This window comes from Herpailurus yagouaroundi, unplaced genomic scaffold (genome assembly GCF_014898765.1).
Source record: "Herpailurus yagouaroundi ecotype Mexico unplaced genomic scaffold, PumYag 140, whole genome shotgun sequence".
Classification (NCBI taxonomy): Eukaryota; Metazoa; Chordata; class Mammalia; order Carnivora; family Felidae; genus Herpailurus; species Herpailurus yagouaroundi.
This window is the reverse complement of record NW_024412395.1, coordinates 80,453,386-80,479,472: the sequence shown is the minus strand read 5'-3', so window position 1 is coordinate 80,479,472 and position 26,087 is coordinate 80,453,386. Positions and strand designations below refer to the sequence as shown.

The window sequence follows — 26,087 nt, the reverse complement described above, 5'->3', positions numbered from 1 at the left end:
GTATGGCTTATTTCACTTAGCATCACACTCTCCAGTTCCATCCACGTCGCTACAAAAGGCCATATTTCATTTTTTCTCATTGCCACGTAGTATTCCATAGTGTATATAAACCACAATTTCTTTATCCATTCATCAGTTGATGGACATTTAGGCTCTTTCCATTATTTGGCTATTGTTGAGAGTGCTGCTATGAACATTGGGGTACAAGTGCCCCTATGCATCAGTACTCCTGTGTCCCTTGGATAAATTCCTAGCAGTGCTATTGCTGGGTCATAGGGTAGGTCTATTTTTAATTTTCTGAGGAACCTCCACACTGCTTTCCAGAGCGGCTGCACCAATTTGCATTCCCACCAACAGTGCAAGAGGGTTCCCGTTTCTCCACATCCTCTCCAGCATCTATAGTCTCCTGATTTGTTCATTTTGGCCACTCTGACTGGCGTGAGGTGATATCTGAGTGTGGTTTTGATTTGTATTTCCCTGATAAGGAGCGACGCTGAACATCTTTTCATGTGCCTGTTGGCCATCCGGATGTCTTCTTTAGAGAAGTGTCTATTCATGTTTTCTGCCCATTTCTTCACTGGGTTATTTGCTTTTCGGGTGTGGAGTTTGGTGAGTTCTTTATAGATCTTGGATACTAGCCCTTTGTCCGATATGTCATTTGCAAATATCTTTTCCCATTCCGTTGGTTGCCTTTTAGTTTTGTTGATTGTTTCCTTTGCTGTGCAGAAGCTTTTTATCTTCATAAGGTCCCAGTAATTCACTTTTGCTTTTAATTCCCTTGCCTTTGGGGATGTGTCGAGTAAGAGATTGCTACGGCTGAGGTCAGAGAGGTCTTTTTCTGCTTTCTCCTCTAGGGTTTTGATGGTTTCCTGTCTCACATTCAGGTCCTTGATCCATTTTGAGTTTATTTTTGTGAATGGTGTGAGAAAGTGGTGTAGTTTCAACCTTCTGCATGTTGCTGTCCAGTTCTCCCAGCACCATTTGTTAAAGAGACTGTCTTTTTTCCATTGGATGTTCTTTCCTGCTTTGTCAAAGATGAGTTGGCCATACGTTTGTGGGTCTAGTTCTGGGGTTTCTATTCTATTCCATTGGTCTATGTGTCTGTTTTTGTGCCAATACCATGCTGTCTTGATGATGATAGCTTTGTAGTAGAGGCTAAAGTCTGGGATTGTGATGCCTCCTGCTTTGGTCTTCTTCTTCAAAATTACTTTGGCTATTCGGGGCCTTTTGTGGTTCCATATGAATTTTAGGATTGCTTGTTCTAGTTTCGAGAAGAATGCTGGTGCAATTTTGATTGGGATTGCATTGAATGTGTAGATAGCTTTGGGTAGTATTGACATTTTGACCATATTTATTCTTCCAATCCATGAGCAGGGAATGTCTTTCCATTTCTTTAAATCTTCTTCAATTACCTTCATAAGCTTTCTATAGTTTTCAGCATACAGATCCTTTCCATCTTTGGTTAGATTTATTCCTAGGTATTTTATGCTTCTTGGTGCAATTGTGAATGGGATCAGTTTCCTTATTTGTCTTTCTGTTACTTCATTGTTAGTGTATAAGAATGCAACTGATTTCTGTACATTGATTTTGTATCCTGCAACTTTGCTGAATTCATGTATCAGTTCTAGCAGACTTTTGGTGGAGTCTGTCGGATTTTCCATGTATAATATCATGTCATCTGCAAAAAGCGAAAGCTTGACTTCATCTTTGCCAATTTTGATGCCTTTGATTTCCTTTTGTTGTCTGATTGCTGATGCTAGAACTTCCAGCACTATGTTAAACAACAGCGGTGAGAGTGGGCATCCCTGTCGTGTTCCTGATCTCAGGGAAAAAGCTCTCAGTTTTTCCCCGTTGAGGATGATGTTAGCTGTGGGCTTCATAAATGGCTTTTATGATCTTTAAGTATGTTCCTTCTATCCCGACTTTCTCAAGGGTTTTTATTAAGAAAGGGTGCTGGATTTTGTCAAAGGCCTTTTCTGCATCGATTGACAGGGTCATATGGTTCTTCTCTCTTTTTTTGTTAATGTGATGTATCACGTTGATTGATTTGCGAATGTTGAACCAGCCCTGCATCCCAGGAATGAATCCCACTTGATCATGGTGAACAATTCTTTTTATATGCCGTTGAATTCGATTTGCTAGTATCTTATTGAGAATTTTGGCATCCATATTCATCAGGGATATTGGCCTGTAGTTCTCTTTTTTTACTGGTTCTCTGTCTGGTTTAGGAATCAAAGTAATACTGGCTTCATAGAATGAGTCTGGAAGTTTTCCTTCCCTTTCTATTTCTTGGAATAGCTTGAGAAGGATAGGTATTATCTCTGCTTTAAACGTCTGGTAGAACTCCCCTGGGAAGCCATCTGGTCCTGGACTCTTATTTGTTGGGAGATTTTTGATAACCGATTCAATTTCGGTGATGGGTCTGTTCAAGCTTTCTATTTCCTCCTGATTGAGTTTTGGAAGAGTGTGGGTGTTCAGGAATTTGTCCATTTCTTCCAGGTTGTCCAATTTGTTGCCATATAATTTTTCATAGTATTCCCTGATAATTGTTTGTATCTCTGAGGGATTGGTTGTAATAATTCCATTTTCATTCATGATTTTATCTATTTGGGTCATCTCCCGTTTCTTTTTGAGAAGCCTGGCTAGAGGTTTGTCAAATTTGTTTATTTTTTCAAAAAACCAACTCTTGGTTTCGTTGATCTGCTCTACAGTTTTTTTAGATTCTATATTGTTTATTTCTGCTCTGATCTTTATTATTTCTCTTCTTCTGCTGGGTTTAGGCTGCCTTTGCTGTTCTGCTTCTATTTCCTTTAGGTGTGCTGTTAGATTTTGTATTTGGGATTTTTCTTGTTTCTTGAGATAGGCCTGGATTGCAATGTATTTTCCTCTCAGGACTGCCTTTGCTGCGTCCCAGAGCGTTTGGATTGTTGTATTTTCATTTTCGTTTGTTTCCATATATTTTTTAATTTCTTCTCGAATTGCCTGGTTGACCCACTCATTCGTTAGTAGGGTGTTCTTTAACCTCCATGCTTTTGGAGGTTTTCCAGACTTTTTTCTGTAGTTGATTTCAAGCTTCATAGCATTGTGGTCTGAAAGTATGCATGGTATGATTTCAATTCTTGTAAACTTATGAAGGGCTGTTTTGTGACCCAGTATATGATCTATCTTGGAGAATGTTCCATGTGCACTCGAGAAGAAAGTATATTCTGTTGCTTTGGGATGCAGAGTTCTAAATATATCTGTCAAGTCCATCTGATCCAATGTATCATTCAGGGCCCTTGTTTCTTTATTGACCGTGTGTCTAGATGATCTATCCATTTCTGTAAGTGGGGTGTTAAAGTCCCCTGCAATTACCACATTCTTATCAATAAGGTTGCTTGTGTTTATGAGTAATTGTTTTATATATTTGGGCGCTCCGGTATTCGGCGCATAGACATTTATAATTGTTAGCTCTTCCTGATGGATAGACCCTGTCACTATTATATAATGTCCTTCTTCATCTCTTGTTACAGCCTTTAATTTAAAGTCTAGTTTGTCTGATATAAGTATGGCTACTCCAGCTTTCTTTTGGCTTCCAGTAGCATGATAAATAGTTCTCCATCCCCTCACTCTCAATCTAAAGGTGTCCTCAGGTCTAAAATGAGTCTCTTGTAGACAGCAAACAGATGGGTCTTGTTTTTTTATCCATTCTGATACCCTATGTCTTTTGGTTGGCGCATTTAATCCATTTACATTCAGTGTTATTATAGAAAGATATGGGTTTAGAGTCATTGTGATGTCTGTATGTTTTATGCTTGTAGTGATGTCTCTGGTACTTTGTCTCACAGGGTCCCCCTTAGGATCTCTTGTAGGGCTGGTTTAGTGGTGACAAATTCCTTCAGTTTCTGTTTGTTTGGGAAGACCTTTATCTCTCCTTCTATTCTAAATGACAGGCTTGCTGGATAAAGGATTCTCGGCTGCATATTCTTTCTGTCTGGCAAACTGAAAATCTCGTGCCAACTCTTTCTGGCCTGCCAAGTTTCAAAAGAGAGATCAGTCACGAGTCTTATAGGTCTCCCTTTATATGTGAGGGCACGTTTACCCCTTGCTGCTTTCAGAATTTTCTCTTTATCCTTGTATTTTGCCAGTTTCACTATGATATGTCGTGCAGAAGATCGATTCAAGTTACGTCTGAAGGGAGTTCTTTGTGCCTCTTGGATTTCAATGCCTTTTTCCTTCCCCACTTCAGGGAAGTTCTCAGCTATTATTTCTTCAAGTACCCCTTCAGCACCTTTCCCTCTCTCTTCCTCCTCTGGGATACCAATTATGCGTATATTATTTCTTTTTAGTGTATCACTTAGTTCTCTAATTTTCCCCTCATACTCCTGGATTTTTTTATCTCTCTTTTTCTCAGCTTCCTCTTTTTCCATAACTTTATCTTCTAGTTCACCTATTCTCTCTTCTGCCTCTTCAATCCGAGCTGTGGTGGTTTCCATTTTGTTATGCATTTCATTTAAAGCGTTTTTCAGCTCCTCGTGACTGTTCCTTAGTCCCTTGATCTCTGTAGCAAGAGATTCTCTGCTGTCAGCTATACTGTTTTCAACCCAGCGATTAATTTTATGACTATTATTCTAAATTCACTTTCTGTTATATTATTTAAATCCTTTTTGATCAGCTCATTAGCTGTTGTTATTTCCTGGAGATTCTTCTGAGGGGAATTCTTCCGCTTGGTCATTTTGGATAGTCCCTGGCGTGGTGAGGACCTGCAGGGCACTCCCCCTGTGCTGTGGTGTATAACTGGAGTTGGTGGGTGGAGCCGCAGTCAGACCTGATGTCTGCCCCCAGCCCACCGCTGGGGCCACAGTCAGACTGGTGTGTGCCTTCTCTTCCCCTCTCCTAGGGGCGGGATTCACTGTGGGGTGGGGTGGCCTGTCTGGGCTACTTGCACACTGCCAGGCTTGTGATGCTGGGGATCTGGTGTCTTAGCTGGGGTGGGTAGGCAAGGTGCACAGGGGCAGGAGGGGCAGGCTTAGCTTGCTTCTCCTTAGGTGATCCACTTCAGGAGGGGCCCTGTGGCAGCAGGAGGGAGTCAGATCCGCTGCCGGAGGTTTGGCTCCGCAGAAGCGCAGAGTTGGGTGTTTGCGCGGAGCGAGCAAGTTCCCTGGCAGGAACTGGTTCTCTTTGGGATTTTGGCTGGGGGATGGGCGGGGAAGATGGCGCTGGCGAGCGCCTTTGTTCCCCACCGAACTGAGCTCTGCCGTCCGGGGGCTCAGCAGCTTTCCTTCCCTTTGTCCTCCAGCCTTCCCGCTTTCTGAGCAGAGCTGTTAACTTATGACCTCCCAGCCGCTAAGTCGCGCTTGCTGTCGGAACACAGTCCGTCAGGCCCCTCCGCTTTTTGCAAGCCAGACTTGTGGGCTCTGCTTGGCCGGCGAGCCGCCCCTCCGCCCCGGCTCCCTCCCGCCAGTCCGTGGAGCGCGCACCGCCTCGCCGCCCTTCCTACCCTCTTCCGTGGGCCTCTCGTCTGCGCTTGGCTCCGGCGACTCTGTTCTGCTAATCCTCTGGTGGTTTTCTGGGTTATTTAGGCAGGTGTAGGTGGAGTCTAAGTGATCAGCAGGACGCGCGGTGAGCCCAGCGTCCTCCTACGCCGCCATCTTCCTCATCTACACATTCTTCTCGAGTGCGCATAGAACAGGCTCCAGAATAGATCACATGTTGGGTCATACCCCTCAACAGGTACAAAAATATTGAGATCATAACCATGCATATTTTCGGATTACAATGGTATGAAACTTGAAATCAACCACAAGAAAAAATTTGGAAGGCCCTCAAATACGTGGAGGTTAAAGAACATCCTACTAAAGAATGAATGGGTTAACCAGGAAATTGAAGAAGAAATTTAAAAATACATGGAGGCAAATGAAAAGGAAAACATGACAGTCCAATCCTCTTGAGATGCAGCAAAGGCAGTCCTAAGAGGAAAATACATTGCAATTAAGGCCTATCTCAAGAAGCAAGAAAGGTCGCAAATATACAACCTACCTAATTTTCTATCCATCTGGGATTTTAAGGGGGAGAGGAAGAGATCATCCCCACAGCCCCTTGGTCCTTTTAAACCATAGCTTCCCCCACCCTCCTCCGCCACCGTGCCCCAGTACAATCAGGGCTCTGGTGGGCTTTCAGATCCTGGCCTTGCTGAGGTCACAAGCTCACTGTGACAAGTGGGACTGCCAGTTATGGCATCAGGATCCACTAGTTATGGTGTCCAGACCCTTCTTTGTTGTGGGCTTTTAAGTTGGAGGGGGAGAGAGCTCCTTGGCTCTTTTAAATCCTGTTTTGTTTTGTTTTGTTTTTGTTTTGTTTTGTTTTGTTTTGTTTTGTTTTGCTGTGCCCCAGTGCAATTGGGGCTAGAGTGGTCTTGTAGACCAAGGGCTTGCTGAGATCACAAGTTTGCTGTGACAACTAGACCTACCCATTATCATGTCTGGACACTGCTGTGGTCTAGGCTTTGTTGTCTCTTTTATATACTAGTTGCTCTTTTAAACTGCAGCTTTTTTTCTGTGCCTAAGAACAGGAATCTGTTCCAGGTTCCTCAGTATTATCCCTTCCTACTGCCATTTGCAGTATCCTGGGGTTTGGACTTCCCCTTTGTTACCGTGGCTCTGTTTCTCTTGCTGTTTTCCTGCTCTTCTCTCTGTCTTTGGTTTTCAGAAGCTGTTCAGTCAGCCCTCAGATTTTCTTCAAGAGGAATTGTTCTATTAATAGGTGTAATTTTACGTGTTCTGTGGAGGAAGTGAGTTTTTCAAGGTTTTCTTCCTATAGGTCACCATCATGGACCAGAACCTCTTAATTGTGTTTTATCCTCTTTTCTTGATTAAGTTAGTTAGTGGTTGGTTTATTTTTTGACTCTAGATTACTTTGAGAATGGATATATTAACAGTATTGAATCCTTCCATCCATGAATATGAAATATTTATCATGAATTTAGATCTTCTTTAATTTCATTCAGAAATGTTTTGCAGTTTTTAGTGTACAAGTCTTAATATTTCTTCTGTTTATTGTTTCTTCTGTTAATATTACTACATTCCTTCTATTACATTTATTTCCAAGTATTTTTTATTTTGGTGCTATTTCATATATAATTATTTTCATTACTGTTTTACAGAAATGCAAAAGATTTAAAAAATTTTTTTACGTTTTTATCTTTTTATAAAAAACAGGGCTCAATTCCACACCCCTGGGATCATGACCTGAGTTGAAATCAAGAGTCAGATGCCCAACCTACTGAGCCAGTCAGACACTCTACAAAAGATATTTTTGTATTTTGTTCTTGTATCCTGATACTCCATTGAGCTTGTTTATTAGTTTTAGTGTACAGGATTTTAATGCCTGCACATAAAGACTAGTTTTACCACTTTCTTTTAAATGTGGATACTTCTTATTTCGTTTTCTTGTTGGACTGCATTGGATATAACCTACAGTCCAATGTTGATTAAAAGTAGTGAGAGTGAACATTTGCCTTACCAATCTTAGGGGGAAAGCACTTAGTCTTTCACCATCGAAGTGTGTTGTTAGGTAAGTTCCTTTCTATTCCTAGTTTGTTCAGAGTTTTTATTAAGAATGCATTTTAGGGGCTCCTGGGTGGCTTAGTCGGTTGAGTACCCAAATTGATTTTTACTCAGGTCATGACCCCAGGGTCTTGGGATCGAGCCCCACATCAGGCTCTGTGTTGAGCGTGCAGCCTGCTTAAGATTCTCTCAACCTCTGCCCCTCTCCCCAGCTTTCTCTCTCTCAAAAAACAAAAATGCATTTTAGATTTTGTCAAATACATTTTCTGCATCTTTTGAAATGATCGTGTGATTTTTCTTGACTGGACGTATTTATTAATATGGCTTATTACATTAATTGATTTTCAGATGGGAAAATCCCACTCCGTCATAGCACATGGTCCTTTTTTGTCTGTTGCTGGATATGGTTTCCTCATATTTTGTTGAGGATTTTTGCCTCTGTATTCATGAGGGATGGTAATCTGTTGTTTTCTCATCTTGTGATGTTTGTCTGTCTTTGGTATGAACATAAAACTGACCTCATAGAATATCTTGGGAAGTTTCCTTCCTCTACCTCCTCCTCCCACTTTTTTTTCCTGAAAGAGTTTGTGAAAGATTGTTATAATTTCTTCTTTTAAGTATTTGGTAGAATTCACCAGTGAAACAATATGGGCCTGGGTTTTTCTTTTTAGGAAGAGTTTTAATTACAAATTCAATTTCTTGTTATAGGTATTTTCAGTTATTCTTTCTTCTTCTTGGATCAGTTTTGGTAATTTGTGTCTTTCTAGGAATTTTTCCATTTCATCTAAATTGTGTAATTTGTTAGTATAAAATTATTTATGGTTGTAATAGTTTATATTGCCTTATATGGCAATGAACTTTGCAGATGCAATGATTAGGCTTTTGATATGGGGAGATTATCTTGGATTGAGTTGGGCCGTAAATGTAATTTGTAATCACATATGTAATCACAAATGTCTTTGTAAGAGAGAAGTAGAGGTATGCTGTTGAGGACATATCTAGTAGCAGAATTTCTGGATCATAATTATATATATGCTCAACTTCAGTACATAATACCAAACAGGTTTTCAAAGAAGATAGACCAATTTATATTCTGTATAAGAATTCTAGTTACTCCACATCCTTGCCACCTGATATTGTCAGTCTCTTTATTTTTAACCATCCAAGAAATGTGTTAATAGTATCTCTTTGTGGTGTTAACTTTTTTCCCCTGATGACTAATGAGGGTGAGTTCCCTTCCAAATGTTTATTAGCCATCATATAAAGTCTTTTGTGAAATACTTATTTTTCTCTTGGATTGTTTGACTTTTTCTTAACTAATTTCTATAAGTTTGTATATATATTCTAATTAAGGCTCTTTGTCAGTTATACTATACATGTTGCAAATATTTTCTCCCAACTATCTTATGTATGACATCTTTCGATAAGCAAAAGTTATTAAATTTAGTGTAGTTTAATGTATCAAACTTTTTTTTTTTAATTTTTTTTTCCAACGTTTATTTATTTTTGGGACAGAGAGAGACAGAGCCTGAACGGGCGAGGGGCAGAGAGAGAGGGAGATACAGAATCGGAAACAGGCTCCAGGCTCTGAGCCATCAGCCCAGAGCCCGACGCGGGGCTCGAACTCACGGACCGCGAGATCGTGACCTGGCTGAAGTCGGACGCTTAACCGACTGCGCCACGCAGGCGCCCCTCAAACTTTTTTCTTTATGGTTATTGCTCTTTGCATTGTTTTGAAGAGCTTCTTCCTCAGCCGCATGAAAATATTCTCTTGTATTATCTTGTAATTGTTTTTCCTTTGGCATTGAGATCAACAGTTCACCTGTAACTGATTTTTGTGTGTGTGGTGTGAGATACAAGTCAGGTTTTCTTTTCTTTTCTCTCTCTCTCTCACCTCCTTACTTTTATTCTTGTATTCTTTCTTTCTGTATTTTTTTCATGGTGATTAATACTTGACCTACCTTAGATTGTTTTTTCTCCCCTCTTCTGCAGTACCAACTTTGTCACAAATGAAATACCCATGTGTGGGTCTGTTTCTAGACTCTAATAAGTTTCTTTGGTGCATTTATCTATATTTTTGCTAATGCCTTCAGACATTAAGAAATAATGTCCTTAATTCTTTAATTTTTAAATACTTCATTTTGTTTTTCTTCAAGATAGTTTTGGCTGTTCCATTTCCATTTTAGTTTTTGGAAAAGTTCATCAATTTCTTTAGGAAAACTTATTAGGACTTTGATTTTGGTTGCATTGAAACTATAGTTCAGTTTGAAGAGATGAATTATTTTGAGTTGACTCTTGAACAGTATGGGGGTCAGGGACACTGATCCTCATGCAGTTGAAAAATCCATGTATAACTTTTGATTCCCCAAAATTTACTACTAATGTCTACTGTTGACTGGAAGCTTTACTGATAATATAAACAGTTGATTAACACATATTTTGCATGCTAATATTTATTGTGTACTATATTCTTAAAATAAAATAAGCTAGAGAAAGGAAAATGTCAAGAAAATAGTAAGAAAATGAAAATACACTTATAGTATTGTATATTGAATATTGTATATTCATATATACATAGTCATTCATATAGAATGAATATACATTCATATGTATATGAATGAATATATGAATGAATATATGAATATTCATATACATGTTCATATAGTATTGTATATTGAATATTGTATATTGAATATTCAATTGTATATTGAAAAAAATCATGTATAAATGAACCTATGCAGTTCAAATTTATGTTGTTTGATGACCAACTGTATATATATATTGTGATGCAATATTTACATAGAACATATAAATATATAAGTAATACATAAGCATAACATAGTATTTATATGTTTATATGTAAATATGTATATTATTGTACATAAGTATATGTATCTCAGTATAATATACCTATGTATGTTATACAAATATAATATAATAAAGTAATAAAACTATGCCTTGCTTCTTTATGCTTTTACACTTACTTATTCTGTCTAGGCTTCTCTCCTTGTAGTTCTTAACTATTTTCCTCTTGCGACCCACTTGACATATCATCACTTCTTTCCCTAACACTCTTTCTCCCCACTCCCCTTGTTTGCCAGGTGTTTATGAGATACCTCTTCTTCTTCTTCTCTTTTTTTTTAAGTAGGCTTTATTTAAGAAGGTTCCCAGCACAGAACCCAATGTGGGACTTGAACTCATGACCCTGAGATCAAGACCTGAGCTGAGGTCAAGAGTCGGACACTTAACTGACTGAGCCACCCAGGTACCCTGATATACTTCTTAGGCATCCTGTATGGGGCTTGGTACTGGAATCTTACCTCTTGCTCCTCTTCTGCTCCAGGGTTGTGGCCATTAGTATTTGCTAAAGAGTGGACAATCAAATGAAGAACTAAGTATCAGCTTTATCTAAGGCTTTCTGTAATGAGTCTAAATGGGAAACTTATTGGAACTCCTACCTCCATCTCAAATTGAAGGCAGCATGTATGAAATGGAGAAGGTGAACCTGTTTCATTCTTAGCAGACTGTGCCTAGTTGAAATATGCATAGAAACTGCAGCTTAAAGCCCCCTGAAGTCAGATTTAGGAAAGTGAGACAAATTATGGGCATTTAGATGTGACTCTGTATCAGTATATACAGTCTTATCAGTAAAAAACATGTGAACATCTGTCACCAGTGGTTGCATATTTATTTATATATTACATAAATGTGCTGTAATTTACTATGTAAAATCTACAATATACAAAAAATTAAAAATGATAACCAATATTTCTAAAAATGATTTCCATTTTATTATTAGTGGTACAGAATTCAATAAGCATTACTATTTTGAAAAGCATGATTTAGTATTTGTGATGTAGTGATTTGAAGGTCCGGTGCTAAGGCAAATTTATATCAGTACATTGTTTTTAATGCTATTATATTTGAAAAAGATACTTTCAAAGATTCAAAATTTCAAGTGGAAGAGGTGCATCTTGGTTGTGCTTATTAGTAAACCACATTACTCCTTTTTCTTTTTCTTTTTAAATATTTATTTATTTGAGCAATCTCTACACCCAGTGTGGGGCTTGAACTCACAACCCCAAGATCAAGAGCTGCATGCTCTTCTGACTGAGCCAGCCAGGCACCCCCACATTCTCATTTTTCATTTTTATTATGCGAAGTTTTTAGTCCAGATTTTATCAGTAAAATGTTATCTTTTCTGAGTAATTAGTTCTGGCAAACTAATTGGAAGGCATTCCATTTTTTTATATTTAAAAGGAAAAATGGTCTAATCTGCTCAAACCCTTTCTTTGTGAGATTTTTTAAACAAACGAGGAAATTGTTTCTAAGTTTTTAAAGTGTGATACCTTGAGCTTGTAGGGATCATAGCACATTTGCACACACACAAAATTACATTAGATGAAAATATTTCCAATAGTTTTCAAAATATTCTCCACATTAGTTCATTTCAAAAAGATAGTTATTTTGATACTCATTAAAACGTAACTACCCTATTCTGAAAAGACAGATTAAGAAATACATATTTTAAAACATTTGCTAGTTTACATACTGCTGATAAATCTTTGTCATTACAAAAAAGTTTATATGGAACATTTGTCTTTTTGTAAAACCAAAGTACACGGTAAGTCTTTATGTTTGCCAACTTTTAAAAATATTTTGCCATGAAATTTTTTATGATCAGCTCTTGTCTATTTGTAAAGCACACTGAATATGTTACTTAAGGTAGTGTGAATTGGTCAATACACTTAACTGGCAAATGAAATATCCAGAACCCATGAAGGCAATGATATGCGCCTCTCTCAACATCAAACTCACACTTTGCCTCAGAATATTTGTCTACTGCTTATAGTCAGTTATATATGCTTACTTTATGGTTAAAGAAAATTGTTAAATTCTAATATTTTTTTCCATACTCTAGGGGATAATCCCTGGGCTCTGCTGTGAATGTCATTGTTTCATGGGAACAGAACCACAGAGGGTGAAAGAGAGTCATTGCTCCTGAGGTGGGCGGGGAAAAGAGGACTTAAATATTTTATAGAGTTAATAATTCCAGGCACTTGTAGTTTCCACAATGAATGGGAGGGTCTGACCAATCAAATTAAGTTATTCTTTTTCCCACGTAGGAGATCTGGGTTCAATAAAAAAATAAAGATAAAATTCTGTTTTTTCAGCAATTGTTTTTCTTTTTTTATGAAATGGAAGGCATCTAGGTTTTTTAAAAAGATTTTTTTAAATGTTTATTTTTGACAGAGGGAGAGAGAGAGAGAGAGAGAGTGAGAGAGAGAGAGCGCGCGAGCATGAGTGGGGGAGGGGCAGAGAGAGGGAGACACAGAATTGGAAAACAGGGCCCCGACGCGGGATCGAACTCACAGACCGCAAGATCATGACCTGAGCTGAAGTCGGATGCTCAACCAACTGAGCCACCCAGGCGCCCCCAGCAATTGTTATTCTTATAGAGAAGCAATAATTGTTTTCTTCACTTATCTCTCTTAAACTCCAGGCTGACCTTATTAAAGGCAAGAACACTTCAAAGGAGAATCAGCACAGTGCCAGGCATATAGTTATGCCAGCACATTAGTAAATGTTAATTAACGTAAGGACATTAATTAAGGTTTCCGTTAGGACTAGGAAGTAGAAATATATGGGGGAAAAGGTAAGTGTGTAGGCTGGTGGGTTTTCAAAGAAAACTAGAACGGAGGAGAGTAGTCAAAAAAGTCACTGGGGATGAAATACAGAGAACAATGTGAGTGAATGTACAGAGGTATTGCGAGAGACTTTTATTCAAGGGGCTTTGAATAAGGGGCCTTTCATAGTGGAAAGCATAGTGGAATTAACTGAAATAAAAATTCTCTGCAGGTTCAGGAGAAATTCTAGGTGGTATAAGTAGGCCTTATGAGACTAGTCTTCAGAACTTTTACTCAACATTCTGATGGAATTTTGGCAAAGAATTGTTTTGCTTGTGTTGCTGTCACTGAAGACAACTCTGCTCAGATGAGGAAGGAAAAGTAAAGAGGTAGTGATCTGAGGGGCAAGGCAATATTTTTGCCACATAATTAAGGATAAATTGAGTCTCAGTATTCTAAAGGAATTACTCCCCCTCCCCAATTATTTTGTATTTATTAAAAACCACATTCAAAGTAGACTTCCATAATAAGAGGGTCCATAGAAAGTTCAGAGTCCACATTAAATACACATGTAATGTACCACAGTTTGATAGTTTTGTTACAACATAGTGGTTGTCACTCAGTTATCTTAAACTACAAATTATACAAATACATAAAAATCATATATGTAAAGTCCATTAAACCAGTCAGATGCAGCGATGACAATGATAGCAAAATGATCTAAGACCTATACAACAAGTTTTTTCAGTACAACCAAAGCGTTTGTTATTTACTTTGAAGCAAAAATTTCAACATAACTAGGGATTTATTATATACATCAAAAACAGAACAATTCTTAAAAAGGCACCTACCAACAGACTCCTGGGAAGTTAATGTTTATAAGTAAGGCCATATTGATTCAAGTTAGCAAAAGTTGGGGATAAATACAATTCTCCTTTTCAGGTTAGGTTTTTAGTAGGTTTTTCCCTAGTTCCTTTGCCTTTCCCCTCCATTCACTTTAATGCTCTTTCTCTTTTAAAATCTATACTAAAATGTCTTGAAATTTTTAAAAGCTAACCATCATGTGTAGTGACCAGAGCCCTTAAGAACAAAGTTAAATTCAACCCACAAATATTAGTTAGTGAAATTACTCTGGAGGAAATCACACAACTAAGAACCAAAGCCATTTGTCCATTGCTCCATTCCTATGTACCTACTATTCCAAAGGATTAAATTCCAATTCCTTCAGTGGCTGATGAACTGGGTGAATATTGGGATAACTTACTTGCAAGTACGATCACTGTCCTCTGTGGGATATGGTCTCAAGTCCACGTCAGATTGAGACTAAGATGTGGTAATGATGGTCAGTTTTAGTTAGCAAGGAGAGTTCATTATTCATGGTATCATACACTTCTTTCCTCTCTCATGACTCCTTTAATGATCTTATATTTAATTGTTTACATTTTGCTTCTCTGTTAATTTATTGATAAACTTATTGAGGGTAGGGATGAGTTTTCTAGTTATAGTCTACTGCCTAGACTAATACCTGATAAATACTAGATACTCAAAATATTTGTTGAAGTAAACTTTTATCTAGTTTTTCTTTGCCTCCTAAAGTCTTATATTAATTTATTTACATTATAGATGCTGAGAAAAACTCTTAGAGGGTCTGAAAGTGAAGAACTGGAAGTAACACCTCAAGTGCCAACTTTGGTACCATTTGGGGATGTGGTATGTGTGACTAATCCTTCGTAAACCTGTACAAATTATTTCTTATTTATGTGAAGACTAGTTAACATTTATTATTTGATTATCAAAAAGCATATGAAGAAAATATTTCTGGTAACATATTTGTGAATTTTTCATTTTTTCATTGAGTTAGAAAAGCATTCTAATCACTGAAATTAGGGAAAACAGCTTGATTCACAGGCAAAAAAATGTTTTCTAATTCAAAAACTGAATTCCCAAACTCTAGGTACATCAGAGTCACCTAGGATACTTATTCAAAACATTGATTCTTGGCCCCCTCTTAAAATCTGCTAACTTGGAATCTGAGAATGGGGCCTAAGAATCAGTATTTTTATGGTGCTTGTCAAGTGATTATATTGTCAGATTTAGGAGCCTTTGAGCTACAATTTGAAAATTGACTCCACACCTCTCCCTCATCCCCAAAATAGTAAGTCCCAGGAACAAAAGGGAAACACGCTCATGAATTATACATATACACACAAGCACACAGGTAGGATCTAATGTCTGCGCTGAGAAGTAGAAAAATCTGTTTTTTCTTTTGGGTGCTATGGAGTATAGGACATGAGGATCTATGTATATTTAGAACTAGCAAATGTGGAATTCTTTTACAGCCGTCTTTATTTGTGAACATCATTAGAATAGTTAATGGGTATGAAGTGAGAGTTTCTCTCATCTCTCTTCTCTAGATCCTATCATATACTGTACATTTTTTTGATTAAAAATATATGATGAATTTAACACCACGTTTTTTTGGGAGAAAAAGTAAGACTGTATTAATATATACTTTTTTCTTTTTCTTTTTCTTTTACAAAATGAGCATTTATCCATGTAATTATATAGCACTTTCCTACATCACAATGAAAGTTGGAGTATAAGCCTTCACTGTCCAAATCTAAACTTAGAAAAAGACTCTTTGAAATGCCTTTGGGCTGTAAGCATGTCCATTATTGTTGACATAGTCACTTCCGTAATCCATACTCTTGAATAGGACTTCTACATTTCTTTTGAACTGGTATTTTGATTTCATTCACACTTCCTAACTTTGTAGTTTGTATTTGCCTTATTTGAATTACATATTGCTAGACATTAATAAACTTCTCTTAAAAGTCAGTTGGAAATATCTGACAGATGTTTGGCATGTGATAGCTCCTCTCAGTGTAGGATTTGTCACATCACTTTCTTTTTGAAACTTCTGTGACTCATTCTGAGGTATTTGGCAAGGTTTGTACATGTGTCTGCAATGATAATTATATCAAAACACTCTATTCCTCATTCTGATAGATCCCTTTTTCAGAAAAAATGGTGAAAGAGCTATCTTAAAATTGGGCACATAAAGTGCTTTAGTGAACACCCTTCTTGTTGCTTTACTGTTCTAATGTGTGTTGGGGGGTTGGGTGAAAGTGTTGACATGGTTAGTGCTTTGACCCACAGATGGGTCTCAAAATCTGTGGCAACATATGTTACCCATAGCCTGTCAATGGGCATTATGATATTTTTGCCTGTTAAATATTTTTCTGTACTTGAATTTTTTCTTTTTTATGGTTCTGTTATGTAAAAGTATGAAGAACTATTGAAATATAAAGAAAGTTAGGGTAGTTGTTCATGGCTTCTTGTTGAAACACTTGGCAGGCAAGCAATGACTTATGGCAGAATGTTAAAGCATAGAATTATACAATCTAGAATTGTAGCTATACTTGCCTGTTTTACCTACTTCATGTATAACTCCAGTTTTAAGAAATAAAAACAGTTTGGGGCACCAGGGTGGCTCAGTTGGTTAAGCATCCAACTTCAACTTCATGATCTCACAGTTCGTGAGTTTGAGCCCCGCATTGCACTCTTTGCTAACAGCGTGGAGCCTGGAGCCTTCTTCTGATTCTGTATCTCCCTCTCTCTCTGCCCCTCCCCTGCTCACACTCTGTCTCTCTCTCCCTTCTAAATAAATAAACATTAAAAATTTTAAGGAAAAAAAAATTCGTGGGATCACCTATGGAAGTACCATTTAAAATCCCACCTAGATTGTGTAATACGCATTATACCCCTTTGCATAGGAAAACTTTGAATTTTCCCTTTAAAATAACATTTCATATCTATGTTTCCTTAAGAAGTAGACCACAGTATTATCTTCTCAGGATTTCATCATTCACATACTGTAGTCTTCTAATTAAATATTGAATGCTAATTTTTTTTCTGTATTGTTTTAAAGCCATTCCGAATCCTTAAAATTACTTATATACATTTAAAAATACCATTGGGCCATATATCTTGTTTCACAGTGTTTAATATTGCAGTTGTTTTTACTTGGTTTTTAAGACCTAACATGGATAAATGTATTCAGCTAATAATACATAACAGTATTCAAAAAATCCTGTATTCATTTTATATTTGGTTTCATGCTTAAACACAAGATAGAATTTTCTTTAACATTTAGAAACAACTTGTACAAGAGAAAATGAATGTTTCAGAGCCCTTGGCACAGTATAGTGGATGAATGATTGTTGAATGAATAAAGTGGTTTTAGGATGCTAGATAAAAAAGCTTATCTGAAGCAAGGCATATTTCTTCTTATTATATGCAAGATGCTACATTTTGTCAGTTTTCACCTAATATAAAATAACAATGATTCGAAGAGTGATGGTTGGATTTAAATTAATAATGATCCTCTTTTTTTTTCTTCTTTGTGTTCATTTTAGTTTTACTTTGCATAAATCCTGCCTATATTTCTTCTGTATTTCTGTTTTCTGGTGTTTTCCATTAAATAGATATTTCTAATGAGAAACAATATTTTTTTTTTTAGAAAAACTAGCAAAGAGGAGCTTTTAAAAATATATATGGTTTGGTTTAGAGTAAAATGGAAAAAAGTTAACTTTTAAAAACTCATGTGCTATGTTTTTATTTTGATTGTTTTTAGGTTGGCTGCCTCGCTATTCATGTAAAGAACTGCAGACATTTCACGCCTAAGAGTATCCTTTCTTTTGATTTAAGAAACATAGCATGATCATGCATCTGTTTCAGTTAAATATTGCTACATTACACAACACTCCAAGACTTAGTGGCTTAAAACATTAACTATTTTATTATCAATCACTATGTGCATTCACTAGGTGGCAATTCTGCTTCACATTACACAGCAGGTGCTGCAGTCATCTGGCAGTTCAGAAGGGCTGGAATATCTAAAATGGCTCATTTACATGTTTGGTGCTTTAGTGAAGATTCCTGGAAGACTGAACTTAGCTGGAAAGCTGAAATGGTTAGACCTTTCTCTCTTTCCATGGAGTCCCAAGGGCTTGTCTTTTCATCATATGTTTTTTCTGCATTAATTTTGATTTTTAAAAAATATTACCTTAATATATTATTTTGATTACTAAAGTTTTTGGTGTCCCCTTAAATTTTGGACCCTGACTAATGCCTCTCTTACTCTGTCCTAGACTCAGCCCTGGTCATGTCCACTGCATTTTATTTTTATTTTTATTTATTTTTTTAATATATGAAATTTATTGTCAAATTTGTTTCCATACAACACCCAGTGCTCATCCCAAAAGGTGCCCTCCTCAATACCCATCACCCACCCTCCCCTCCCTCCCACCCCCCATCAACCCTCCACTGCATTTTATTTTTTTATTTTTTATTTTTTTTTCCACTGCATTTGAAAGTAGTCACAGGGCCAGACTGAAGAGTAGAGGAAAATAATCTCCACTTTTTGATGTGCAAAGTGACAAAAAAGCTTTTCAGCTATCTGTAATCCACCTCAATCACCATATAAGTTAAAGGAGAATTATATATCTTAGATGATAATACTAATTATTTCTAAGGAATAATTGTGCTGTTTAAACATTATTTAAAGGATTTAATTTATCTTGGTGCCTTTACTTAAATGGATTTCTCATTATTAGATTTATCATGACATAAAACCAGTCTTGTTATGAAGAGTTTGTGTTTGTCTTTTATGTAAAAGTTATTGAAGAGAATTCTATACAAAGAGATTTTAAAATAAAATTAATTAAATCATAAAAACAAAATTGTTTTAATTTATGGAGTGCTATGAAAAATAAAAATATTGTATAGTTTTAATAAGTATATAGTGAAATGAATGGGAGAATAGAAAACTGCTTTAAATTTTGTTGTCTTAATGTTAAAAATAAATTACTCTCAAGTGACTTTTCTGAATTTTTGAATTTCTACATAATTATGCTTAGAGAAGTTTTTAACTATATATTTCAAATGTTTAATCACCTTAATAACATATAGAAACATTTGCAAAAAATTATAATGGAAATGTGAGGATAGAAATATAAATGACTAGTATATTAGAAATATTAGAAAATATTAGAAGTGACTAAAGAATAAGCAATCTTCCTATTTGTGCCTACTATTGATGGGCAGAAATACTATTTTTAAAGACTTTTAAAATTGTTTAATATGCTCTACAATTATCCTATTTGTTTGCTTAATTCTTAGGTTTCATCTGAATTGTTTAATGAATTAATTATATAATGTGTTATTGTACCATTGCAATATAATTTGCTTCCTAAATATCTGTGTATTTTCAGTTGGTTTACAATATTACAGTAATTTGTTCATTCGCATCTCTATAAACAACATTGTAAAATGTACAAAAATGTGTAGCTTGCTACCCCAAAGTGATGAGAAGAACACTATAATTAAGTTTGATGACGTAAAGTATTTTTCCATACAGGTAATGTTAAAGTTCTCTTCTAGATATAAAATTGCCTTTTTACAGCTTCAAATAATTTACACTAATTATGTTCTTTTTTTTAGGGGATGAGAAAGAAGCAAATGCAGTGTCTTTTTATTGGATATTTTACAGTATTCTATTTATATACCATGGGCTATATTGGTGTTTTTTAAAGAAACAACTTACTGGAAAATTCATGATCTTGAGGTCTTCTTCCCTAAGATCTTAACTGTCTGAGGTTCTGAGTGTTTATCACACGTGCATTTTTCTCTGTCTGGCTCTTCTCCTCTCATCTTCCCTCTTCTACCCGGTCTTAGCTTGGGCTGAAATAACAAATTACCATAGATATGGTGGCCTAAACAACAGTCATTCATTTCTCACCTTTCTGGAGGCTGGGAAGTTCAAGATGAGGGTGCTGGCAGATCTGGTGTCTGGTGAGAGCCTGCTTTCTGATTCCCTGATGGCCATCTTCTCATTATATAGTGACATGGCAGAGGGAACAGAGAGATTTTTATGTCTCTTAGAAGGGCACTAATCCAATTCATGAGAGCTCCACCCTTATGACCTAATTGCCTCTCCTACACCCCACCTACAAATACCATCACACTGGGGAGAAGGCTTCAACATATGAATTTTGAGAGGATGCAAATGTTCAGTCCAGAGAGTACCTTTTTTTTTTTAATTTCCCTCTCTCCTTTCTTCTTATGTAAACCCTAATTGTTTTTGCATGGATTAACTTATTTAGTCTTTATAACAACCCCTCAAAGTATATATACTCTTATTATCATCCTCATTTTACAGATGAGAAAACAGGTACTGTTAGGTAAAAGAACTTTCTTGGGGCGCCTGGGTGGCTCGCTCGGTTGAGCGTCCAACTTCAGCTGAGGTCATGATCTCGCAGTCTGTGAGTTCGAGCCCCGCATCGGGGTCTGAGCTGACAGCTCGGAGCCTAGGGCCTGCTTCTGATTCTGTGTCTCCCTCTCTCTCTGCCCCTCCCCCACTCATGCTCTGTCTCTCTCTGTCTCAGAAATAAATAAACATTAAAAAAAAATTAAAGAAAAAAGAAAAGAACTTTCTTAAGGTCCTAGAACTAGTAAATAGTGGAGCTGGGAATGGAGTCAGTCTGGCTTCAGACTTCACTTTATTAAACTTCCTCTCACACCAGAGCTTGCTATGCTAAGAGTTTGCTTCTTTTTACAGTTAAGCTTCTTAGAATCTTAGGGGCACCTGGGTGGCTCAGTCAGTTAAGCATCATGAGCCTTAATTTCAGCTCAGGTCATGATCTCACCTTTGGTGAAATTGAGTCTGGCATTGGGCTCTGCTCTATCAGAGTGGGATTTTCTCTCTCCTCTCTTCCTCTTCCCCTCCCTGTGTTTGCCCCTCCCCCTCTCTCAAAATCAATATATTTTTTAAAAAGCTTCTTAGAATCTTAAATGTATCTCAAAGTTTTCTTTAAAACAAGCAGCACTGTTTCATTCAGATGTGGGATTCATTGATGAGTTGTTAGTCCTAAAAGTTTTATGACATTGGTTAAATTTTAGTGAAATCTTAGAACATTTCCTCCATGCTGTATATTTTTTAACCTTTAGTTTTAATCTTCAGAATTTTATTTTGCTTAAGTCTTGAGTATTGAAGATAGTTCTTTAAGCATAGTTTACAAAAAAAAAAAAACAAACCATGGGGTACCCGGGTGGCTCAGTCAGTTGAGCATCCCATTCTTGATTTTAGCTCAGGTCATGATCCCAGGGTTGTGGGATCAAGCCCCACATCCAGCTCCATACTGAGCACGGAGCCTGTTAAGATTCTCTCTCTCTCTGCCTCTGCCCCTCTCCCCCACTTGTGTTCTCTCTCTCTCAAAACAAAACAAAACAAAACACACACACACAAAACAGGCATAGTGTTGTTAAAGGTAACCTATACTATTTCTTTTACTTTGCAAAATAGTTTTCCTGAGCTTGCCAATTTTTCGAGAATTTTGTGGATGTATGTCCACTTAAATAAAAGTTGAAATTAGCACTGGAAAAATAATATAAATTAATAGGGTGCTTATCTTTATAAGCATAATAAAAATCTTTTTCTTTATTTAAAGTTTTTTTTTTAATGTTTATTTTTGAGAGAGAGAGAAAGAGAGCACAAGCAGGGAAGGGGCAGAAAGAGAGAGGGAGACACAGAATCCAAAGTAGCCTCCAGGCTCTGAGCTGTCAGCACAGAGCCCAACATGGGGTTTGAACCCACTAACCATGAGATCATAACCTGAGCTGAAGTCTGATGCTTAACCAACTGAGCCACCCAGGTGTCCCGAAAATCTTTTTCTTTATTTTAAGAGGAGCTGTTAGTTTGAGGATATTAAGAGAAGAATTTTAATGGAATTCTAATAGAAAGTTTGGGAACGACTTAGTAATAACTACATAGAAAACTGCACAAGGGAATGAAGATAAAAAAGCAAAACACATATTAACTCTAAGAAAATTAAGAAGTGATAGAGAAAAGGAAATATAATCATTATAATTATATTGTTAAACCCTGAAAAATAGTTACATATACACAATAAACACTAAGTATTAGTCTAACAAAAAGTATGATCTATAATATATTGGAGGAATGAAGGGAAAAGAAATGTAAAATCTTTCGGGGAGGGTGTTGAGCTAATATTTTTCCTCTACAATAAGCAATTAATTGATAGTATCTAAAACTACAAAAAAATCACTTAATATAAGCATGTTACTTTGAAACATTATTTCATGACGAAAACCAGAGATATCCCTTTAAAAGCTTGAAAGGTGGCTTTTGAGGCTTTTAGGGGGTGGATAGGGTAGTATTCTAAAATTAAACCCAGGATTTACTTTATAGACGTATGACTGAATGACAACATGGAATGGAGAGACTAATGCCATTGAGAGAAGGGAACAAAGGGATACACTACATAGGGCCACAGGGGAAGTATCAAGATGGTCAGGAGACAGAAGACAGAAGTGAGGAGAGAGTGAAGGCTAAAACCTCCATTGGGATTTATTTGAGAAAGCAGTGCAGGAGAGGGTTAAAAATTTAGGATTGGCTAGCATGAATAATTCCCGTAGGCGTTTGGCTGTAGGGGTAGTCTTTAGTTGCTTGGTACCTGGGCCTGGGATGATTTAGGGCAGGGGAAATATTGCCTCCCTGTGAGAGTTAGATAAGATCTGAGTAGTTAGGGCTAAATTTTGGGATTGGTTTGCATATGAAAGATAGTCTTCTATCTAGCTAACCCCTTTTCTATCTCTAGGAATTGGTTAGCTCAGGGAGAGAACATCTGTCTCTGGCCAGCAAGCTTTTTAAGATGTCAAAACATCATAAAATAGAGGGAAAAAAAAGATTAAACATGGGAGGAAAACAAAGTTCTTATTTGTTTCAACCATTGTAGAACTATTTGACTTTGAAACTATGTATCACATAACTGGGATAAAATAAAAGAATACATTTTCTACTTTAGGACTTGAATTTGCTAAAGCTTACAAAATAGATCTAGTTAAAAATAGAAACAACAACAACAACAACAACAACAAAAGGAATAGTAAGTGGCTTTAATCTAGTTTTTAGGCTTTTTAAGGCTTTTTCTAAGGCTTTAATCTAAAAAGCTATTGAGTAACTGATGTTAAAACTCATGTTAAAGAATAAATACTAGTGAATTTCTGACTTGGCCATGCTGGAGTAACTGATATCAGATGTACTCTTCTGCTCTAAACAGCTATAAAATTGAGTAACTTATATGAAGGAACTATTTTCTGACATTTAACAAGGGAAATCGGAGAGCTGTAATCCTTAAGAGGAGGGAAGCAGAAGAAGTGAGCTCCACATTTACAACAGCTTTCTGTCTGGCAGTGAATCTGGCATAAGAAACTGAAACCCAGGGGTACTTGGGTGGTTTAGTGGGTTAAGCGGCTGACTTCGGCTCAGGTCATGATATCATGGCTCCTTAGTGTGAGCTCTATGTCGTCCTCTGTGCTGACAGCTCAGAGTCTGGAGCCAGCCCTGGATTCTGTGTCTCCCCTTCTCTCTGCCCCTCCCCTGCTCATGTGCTTATTCTCTCTCTCTCCTTCAAAAAATACATTTAAAAAATTAAAAAAAAAAAAAAAAAAGGAAGTGAAACCAAAGAGTGAGTGATATTGCTTGGTGGAGGAAGCAGAGGCTGAGAGAGGAAACAGATGAGAATTTGGGGCTGCTAAGGTGGCTGGAATTTGTAAGGTGGGGCACTGGAGAGGATGGAGGAGCAGACAAGGAGCCCCAGAAATCTGTATAGTTATTCCATTCAGGTCCTTGGTTGGATCCTATGGTGTGCATATGCAAAGGGAGTTTCTAGGAGAAATTACAGAGAATAGATGCTGGGGAACTGAGAGCTGAATAGAGATTTCAGAAATCACAAATTCAGAGTTATTGGAGTTTTATGCAGCTAATGTGGAGAGATTTTGTTGAACATTACCAGTATTAATCTGAGATCACAGAAAGTCCAAGTGTTAGGAATAAGGATCATGTCTTAAAAGTAAGGGTTAAAACCCCGGTACCATGGACAAAGGCTGAGATAGGCCCATCATCGAACCAAGCTGTCATAGAATCAAAATGATCTGCCAGCAATTAACTGCCTTCCAGAAAAAAAAAAGTCAAAACTTAGTAAGGGAAGATATAAAAACCCAGAGTGTCTACTGCATAGCCATTATACAATAAAAAGATGCTGCTCATGAGGAAATAAAACCAACAATAGAGGTAAACCCACAGGTGACCCAAATGTTTGAATTAGGAGACAAGAACTTGATAGCATCTATCATAAATGTGTCAAACTGGAAAAGGAGGACCAAATGGATGATCACAATGGGAAATTTGAAGAAAATGGAAAATCTAAAAACCAAATATAATTCTAGATCTGAAAAATACAATATTGAAATGAATTCATTTGAAACATTCTGGACAGAGCAGAAGAAAGGATCTGTGAATCGAAAGATAAGTTAGTAGAAATCATTCAAATTGTAGTTCAGAGAGAAAAAAGACTAAAAAAACCCAGAAGAGACCAGTGGGCCATATCACTCAATTTACAGATGTTCAGTTACATCCCAGAAGGAAGATATTTTTGAGAGTATTTAGTATTTTAGGTTTTTCTCTGCTAAATATTTTCTAGAAATAATGGAAGACATCAATCAGTAGATTCAAGAAATTCAGTGAAGCTCAAGAAAAAGAAGTACAAAAATGATCATACCTAAGTATATCATAATAAAACTGCCAAAAACCAAAAATAAAGAGAAAATCTTAAAGGTAGCCAGAGGGGAAGAACACAGCATGTTTAGATGAGCAACCATAAGAGTAACAACAGACTTCTCATCAGAAACAATGGAGTTCAGGAGATAAAGCAATGCCATCTTTCCAGTGCTGAAAAAAAAAAAAAAAACCTAAATTTCTAAATCCAGTGAAAATATTCTTTAAAAAGATGGTGAAAGACAAAAGCTAAGAGAATGTGTATCTCAAAGACCTGAATTATAATAAACCTCAAAGGAAGCTTCAAGTTGGAGAGAAATGATCCTAGATAGAAGCCCAGGTGCATAGGAAGGAATGAAGAGCACTGGTAATGGTGAATATATGGGTAAAAATAAAAGACTTTTAAAAAAGAAAAGACTTTTTAAAATGTTTTCCAAATTTTGAATTTTTACGTAAGGGCTAAATACATTTTTGGTTCTTCAAAATTCCATCAGTAAACAAATTTGCATATCATAATGTAATATGTATTGGATACCTCTATAAACCGTTGAATAGGGCACCAGGTTGACTCAGTTGATTAAGCATCCAGCTTGATTTCAGCTCAGGTCATGATCTCACAGTTTGTGAGATCAAGCCCTACATCGGGTTCTGCATTGGCAGTGTAGAGCCTGCTTGGGATTCTCTCTCTCCCCTCTCTCTCTGCCCCTCCCCCACTTGCTCTCTCCCTCAAAATAAAATAAAATGTAAAAAAAAAAAAAAAAACCATTGAGAACTGCTAGTGAATAATTAAAATTTTCTATCAAGACATAATCACATGATTTCACAGTAAATTACCTATGAATGTTGTATATTCATTCTGGTCCTAATTAAAATATCTCATAATTTACAAATTCTTAAGATCTTGGTATTCTCTTTCTCAGAGAAGACTTTGTTGACGATTGCTCTACAGTAGGTCCTACAGTGATGCTCTATTACAGATAATGATGGTCACAGTGTAACCCTTCCATTTATGTGTTGACCTCCTTTCTCAGTAGCCTGCAGGCTCCCCATGGTCAAGGGCTTTACCTTACTATGCTCTATTATATCTCTGGTGCCTAGAATTCATTAACATTTAACAAATACTTATTGAATTAAAATGTATTTTTTCCAGAAAGCCAACAATTTAACAAAGGAAACATTTTAATTAAAAAAATCATTCTCTGAAAGACTACTAATTGTTTAAAACAAAATAATAATGATGAATGGTAAAATTTGTAGCATATGTAGAAGAAGAATATA

At 36.7% G+C, this 26,087-nt stretch overlaps 1 protein-coding gene across 1 annotated transcript in view; it reads left to right on the top strand.

The window, feature by feature from the left end:
- The window catches only part of CATSPERT (catsper channel auxiliary subunit tau), a 178,326-nt gene that overhangs the window by 38,715 nt on the left and 113,524 nt on the right, over nt 1-26,087 (top strand). Inside the window, 3 exon segments of the mRNA XM_040475854.1 lie at nt 14,795-14,881; nt 17,808-17,859; nt 19,447-19,592. Of these exon segments, the coding sequence (XP_040331788.1) occupies nt 14,795-14,881; nt 17,808-17,859; nt 19,447-19,592 (285 nt within the window).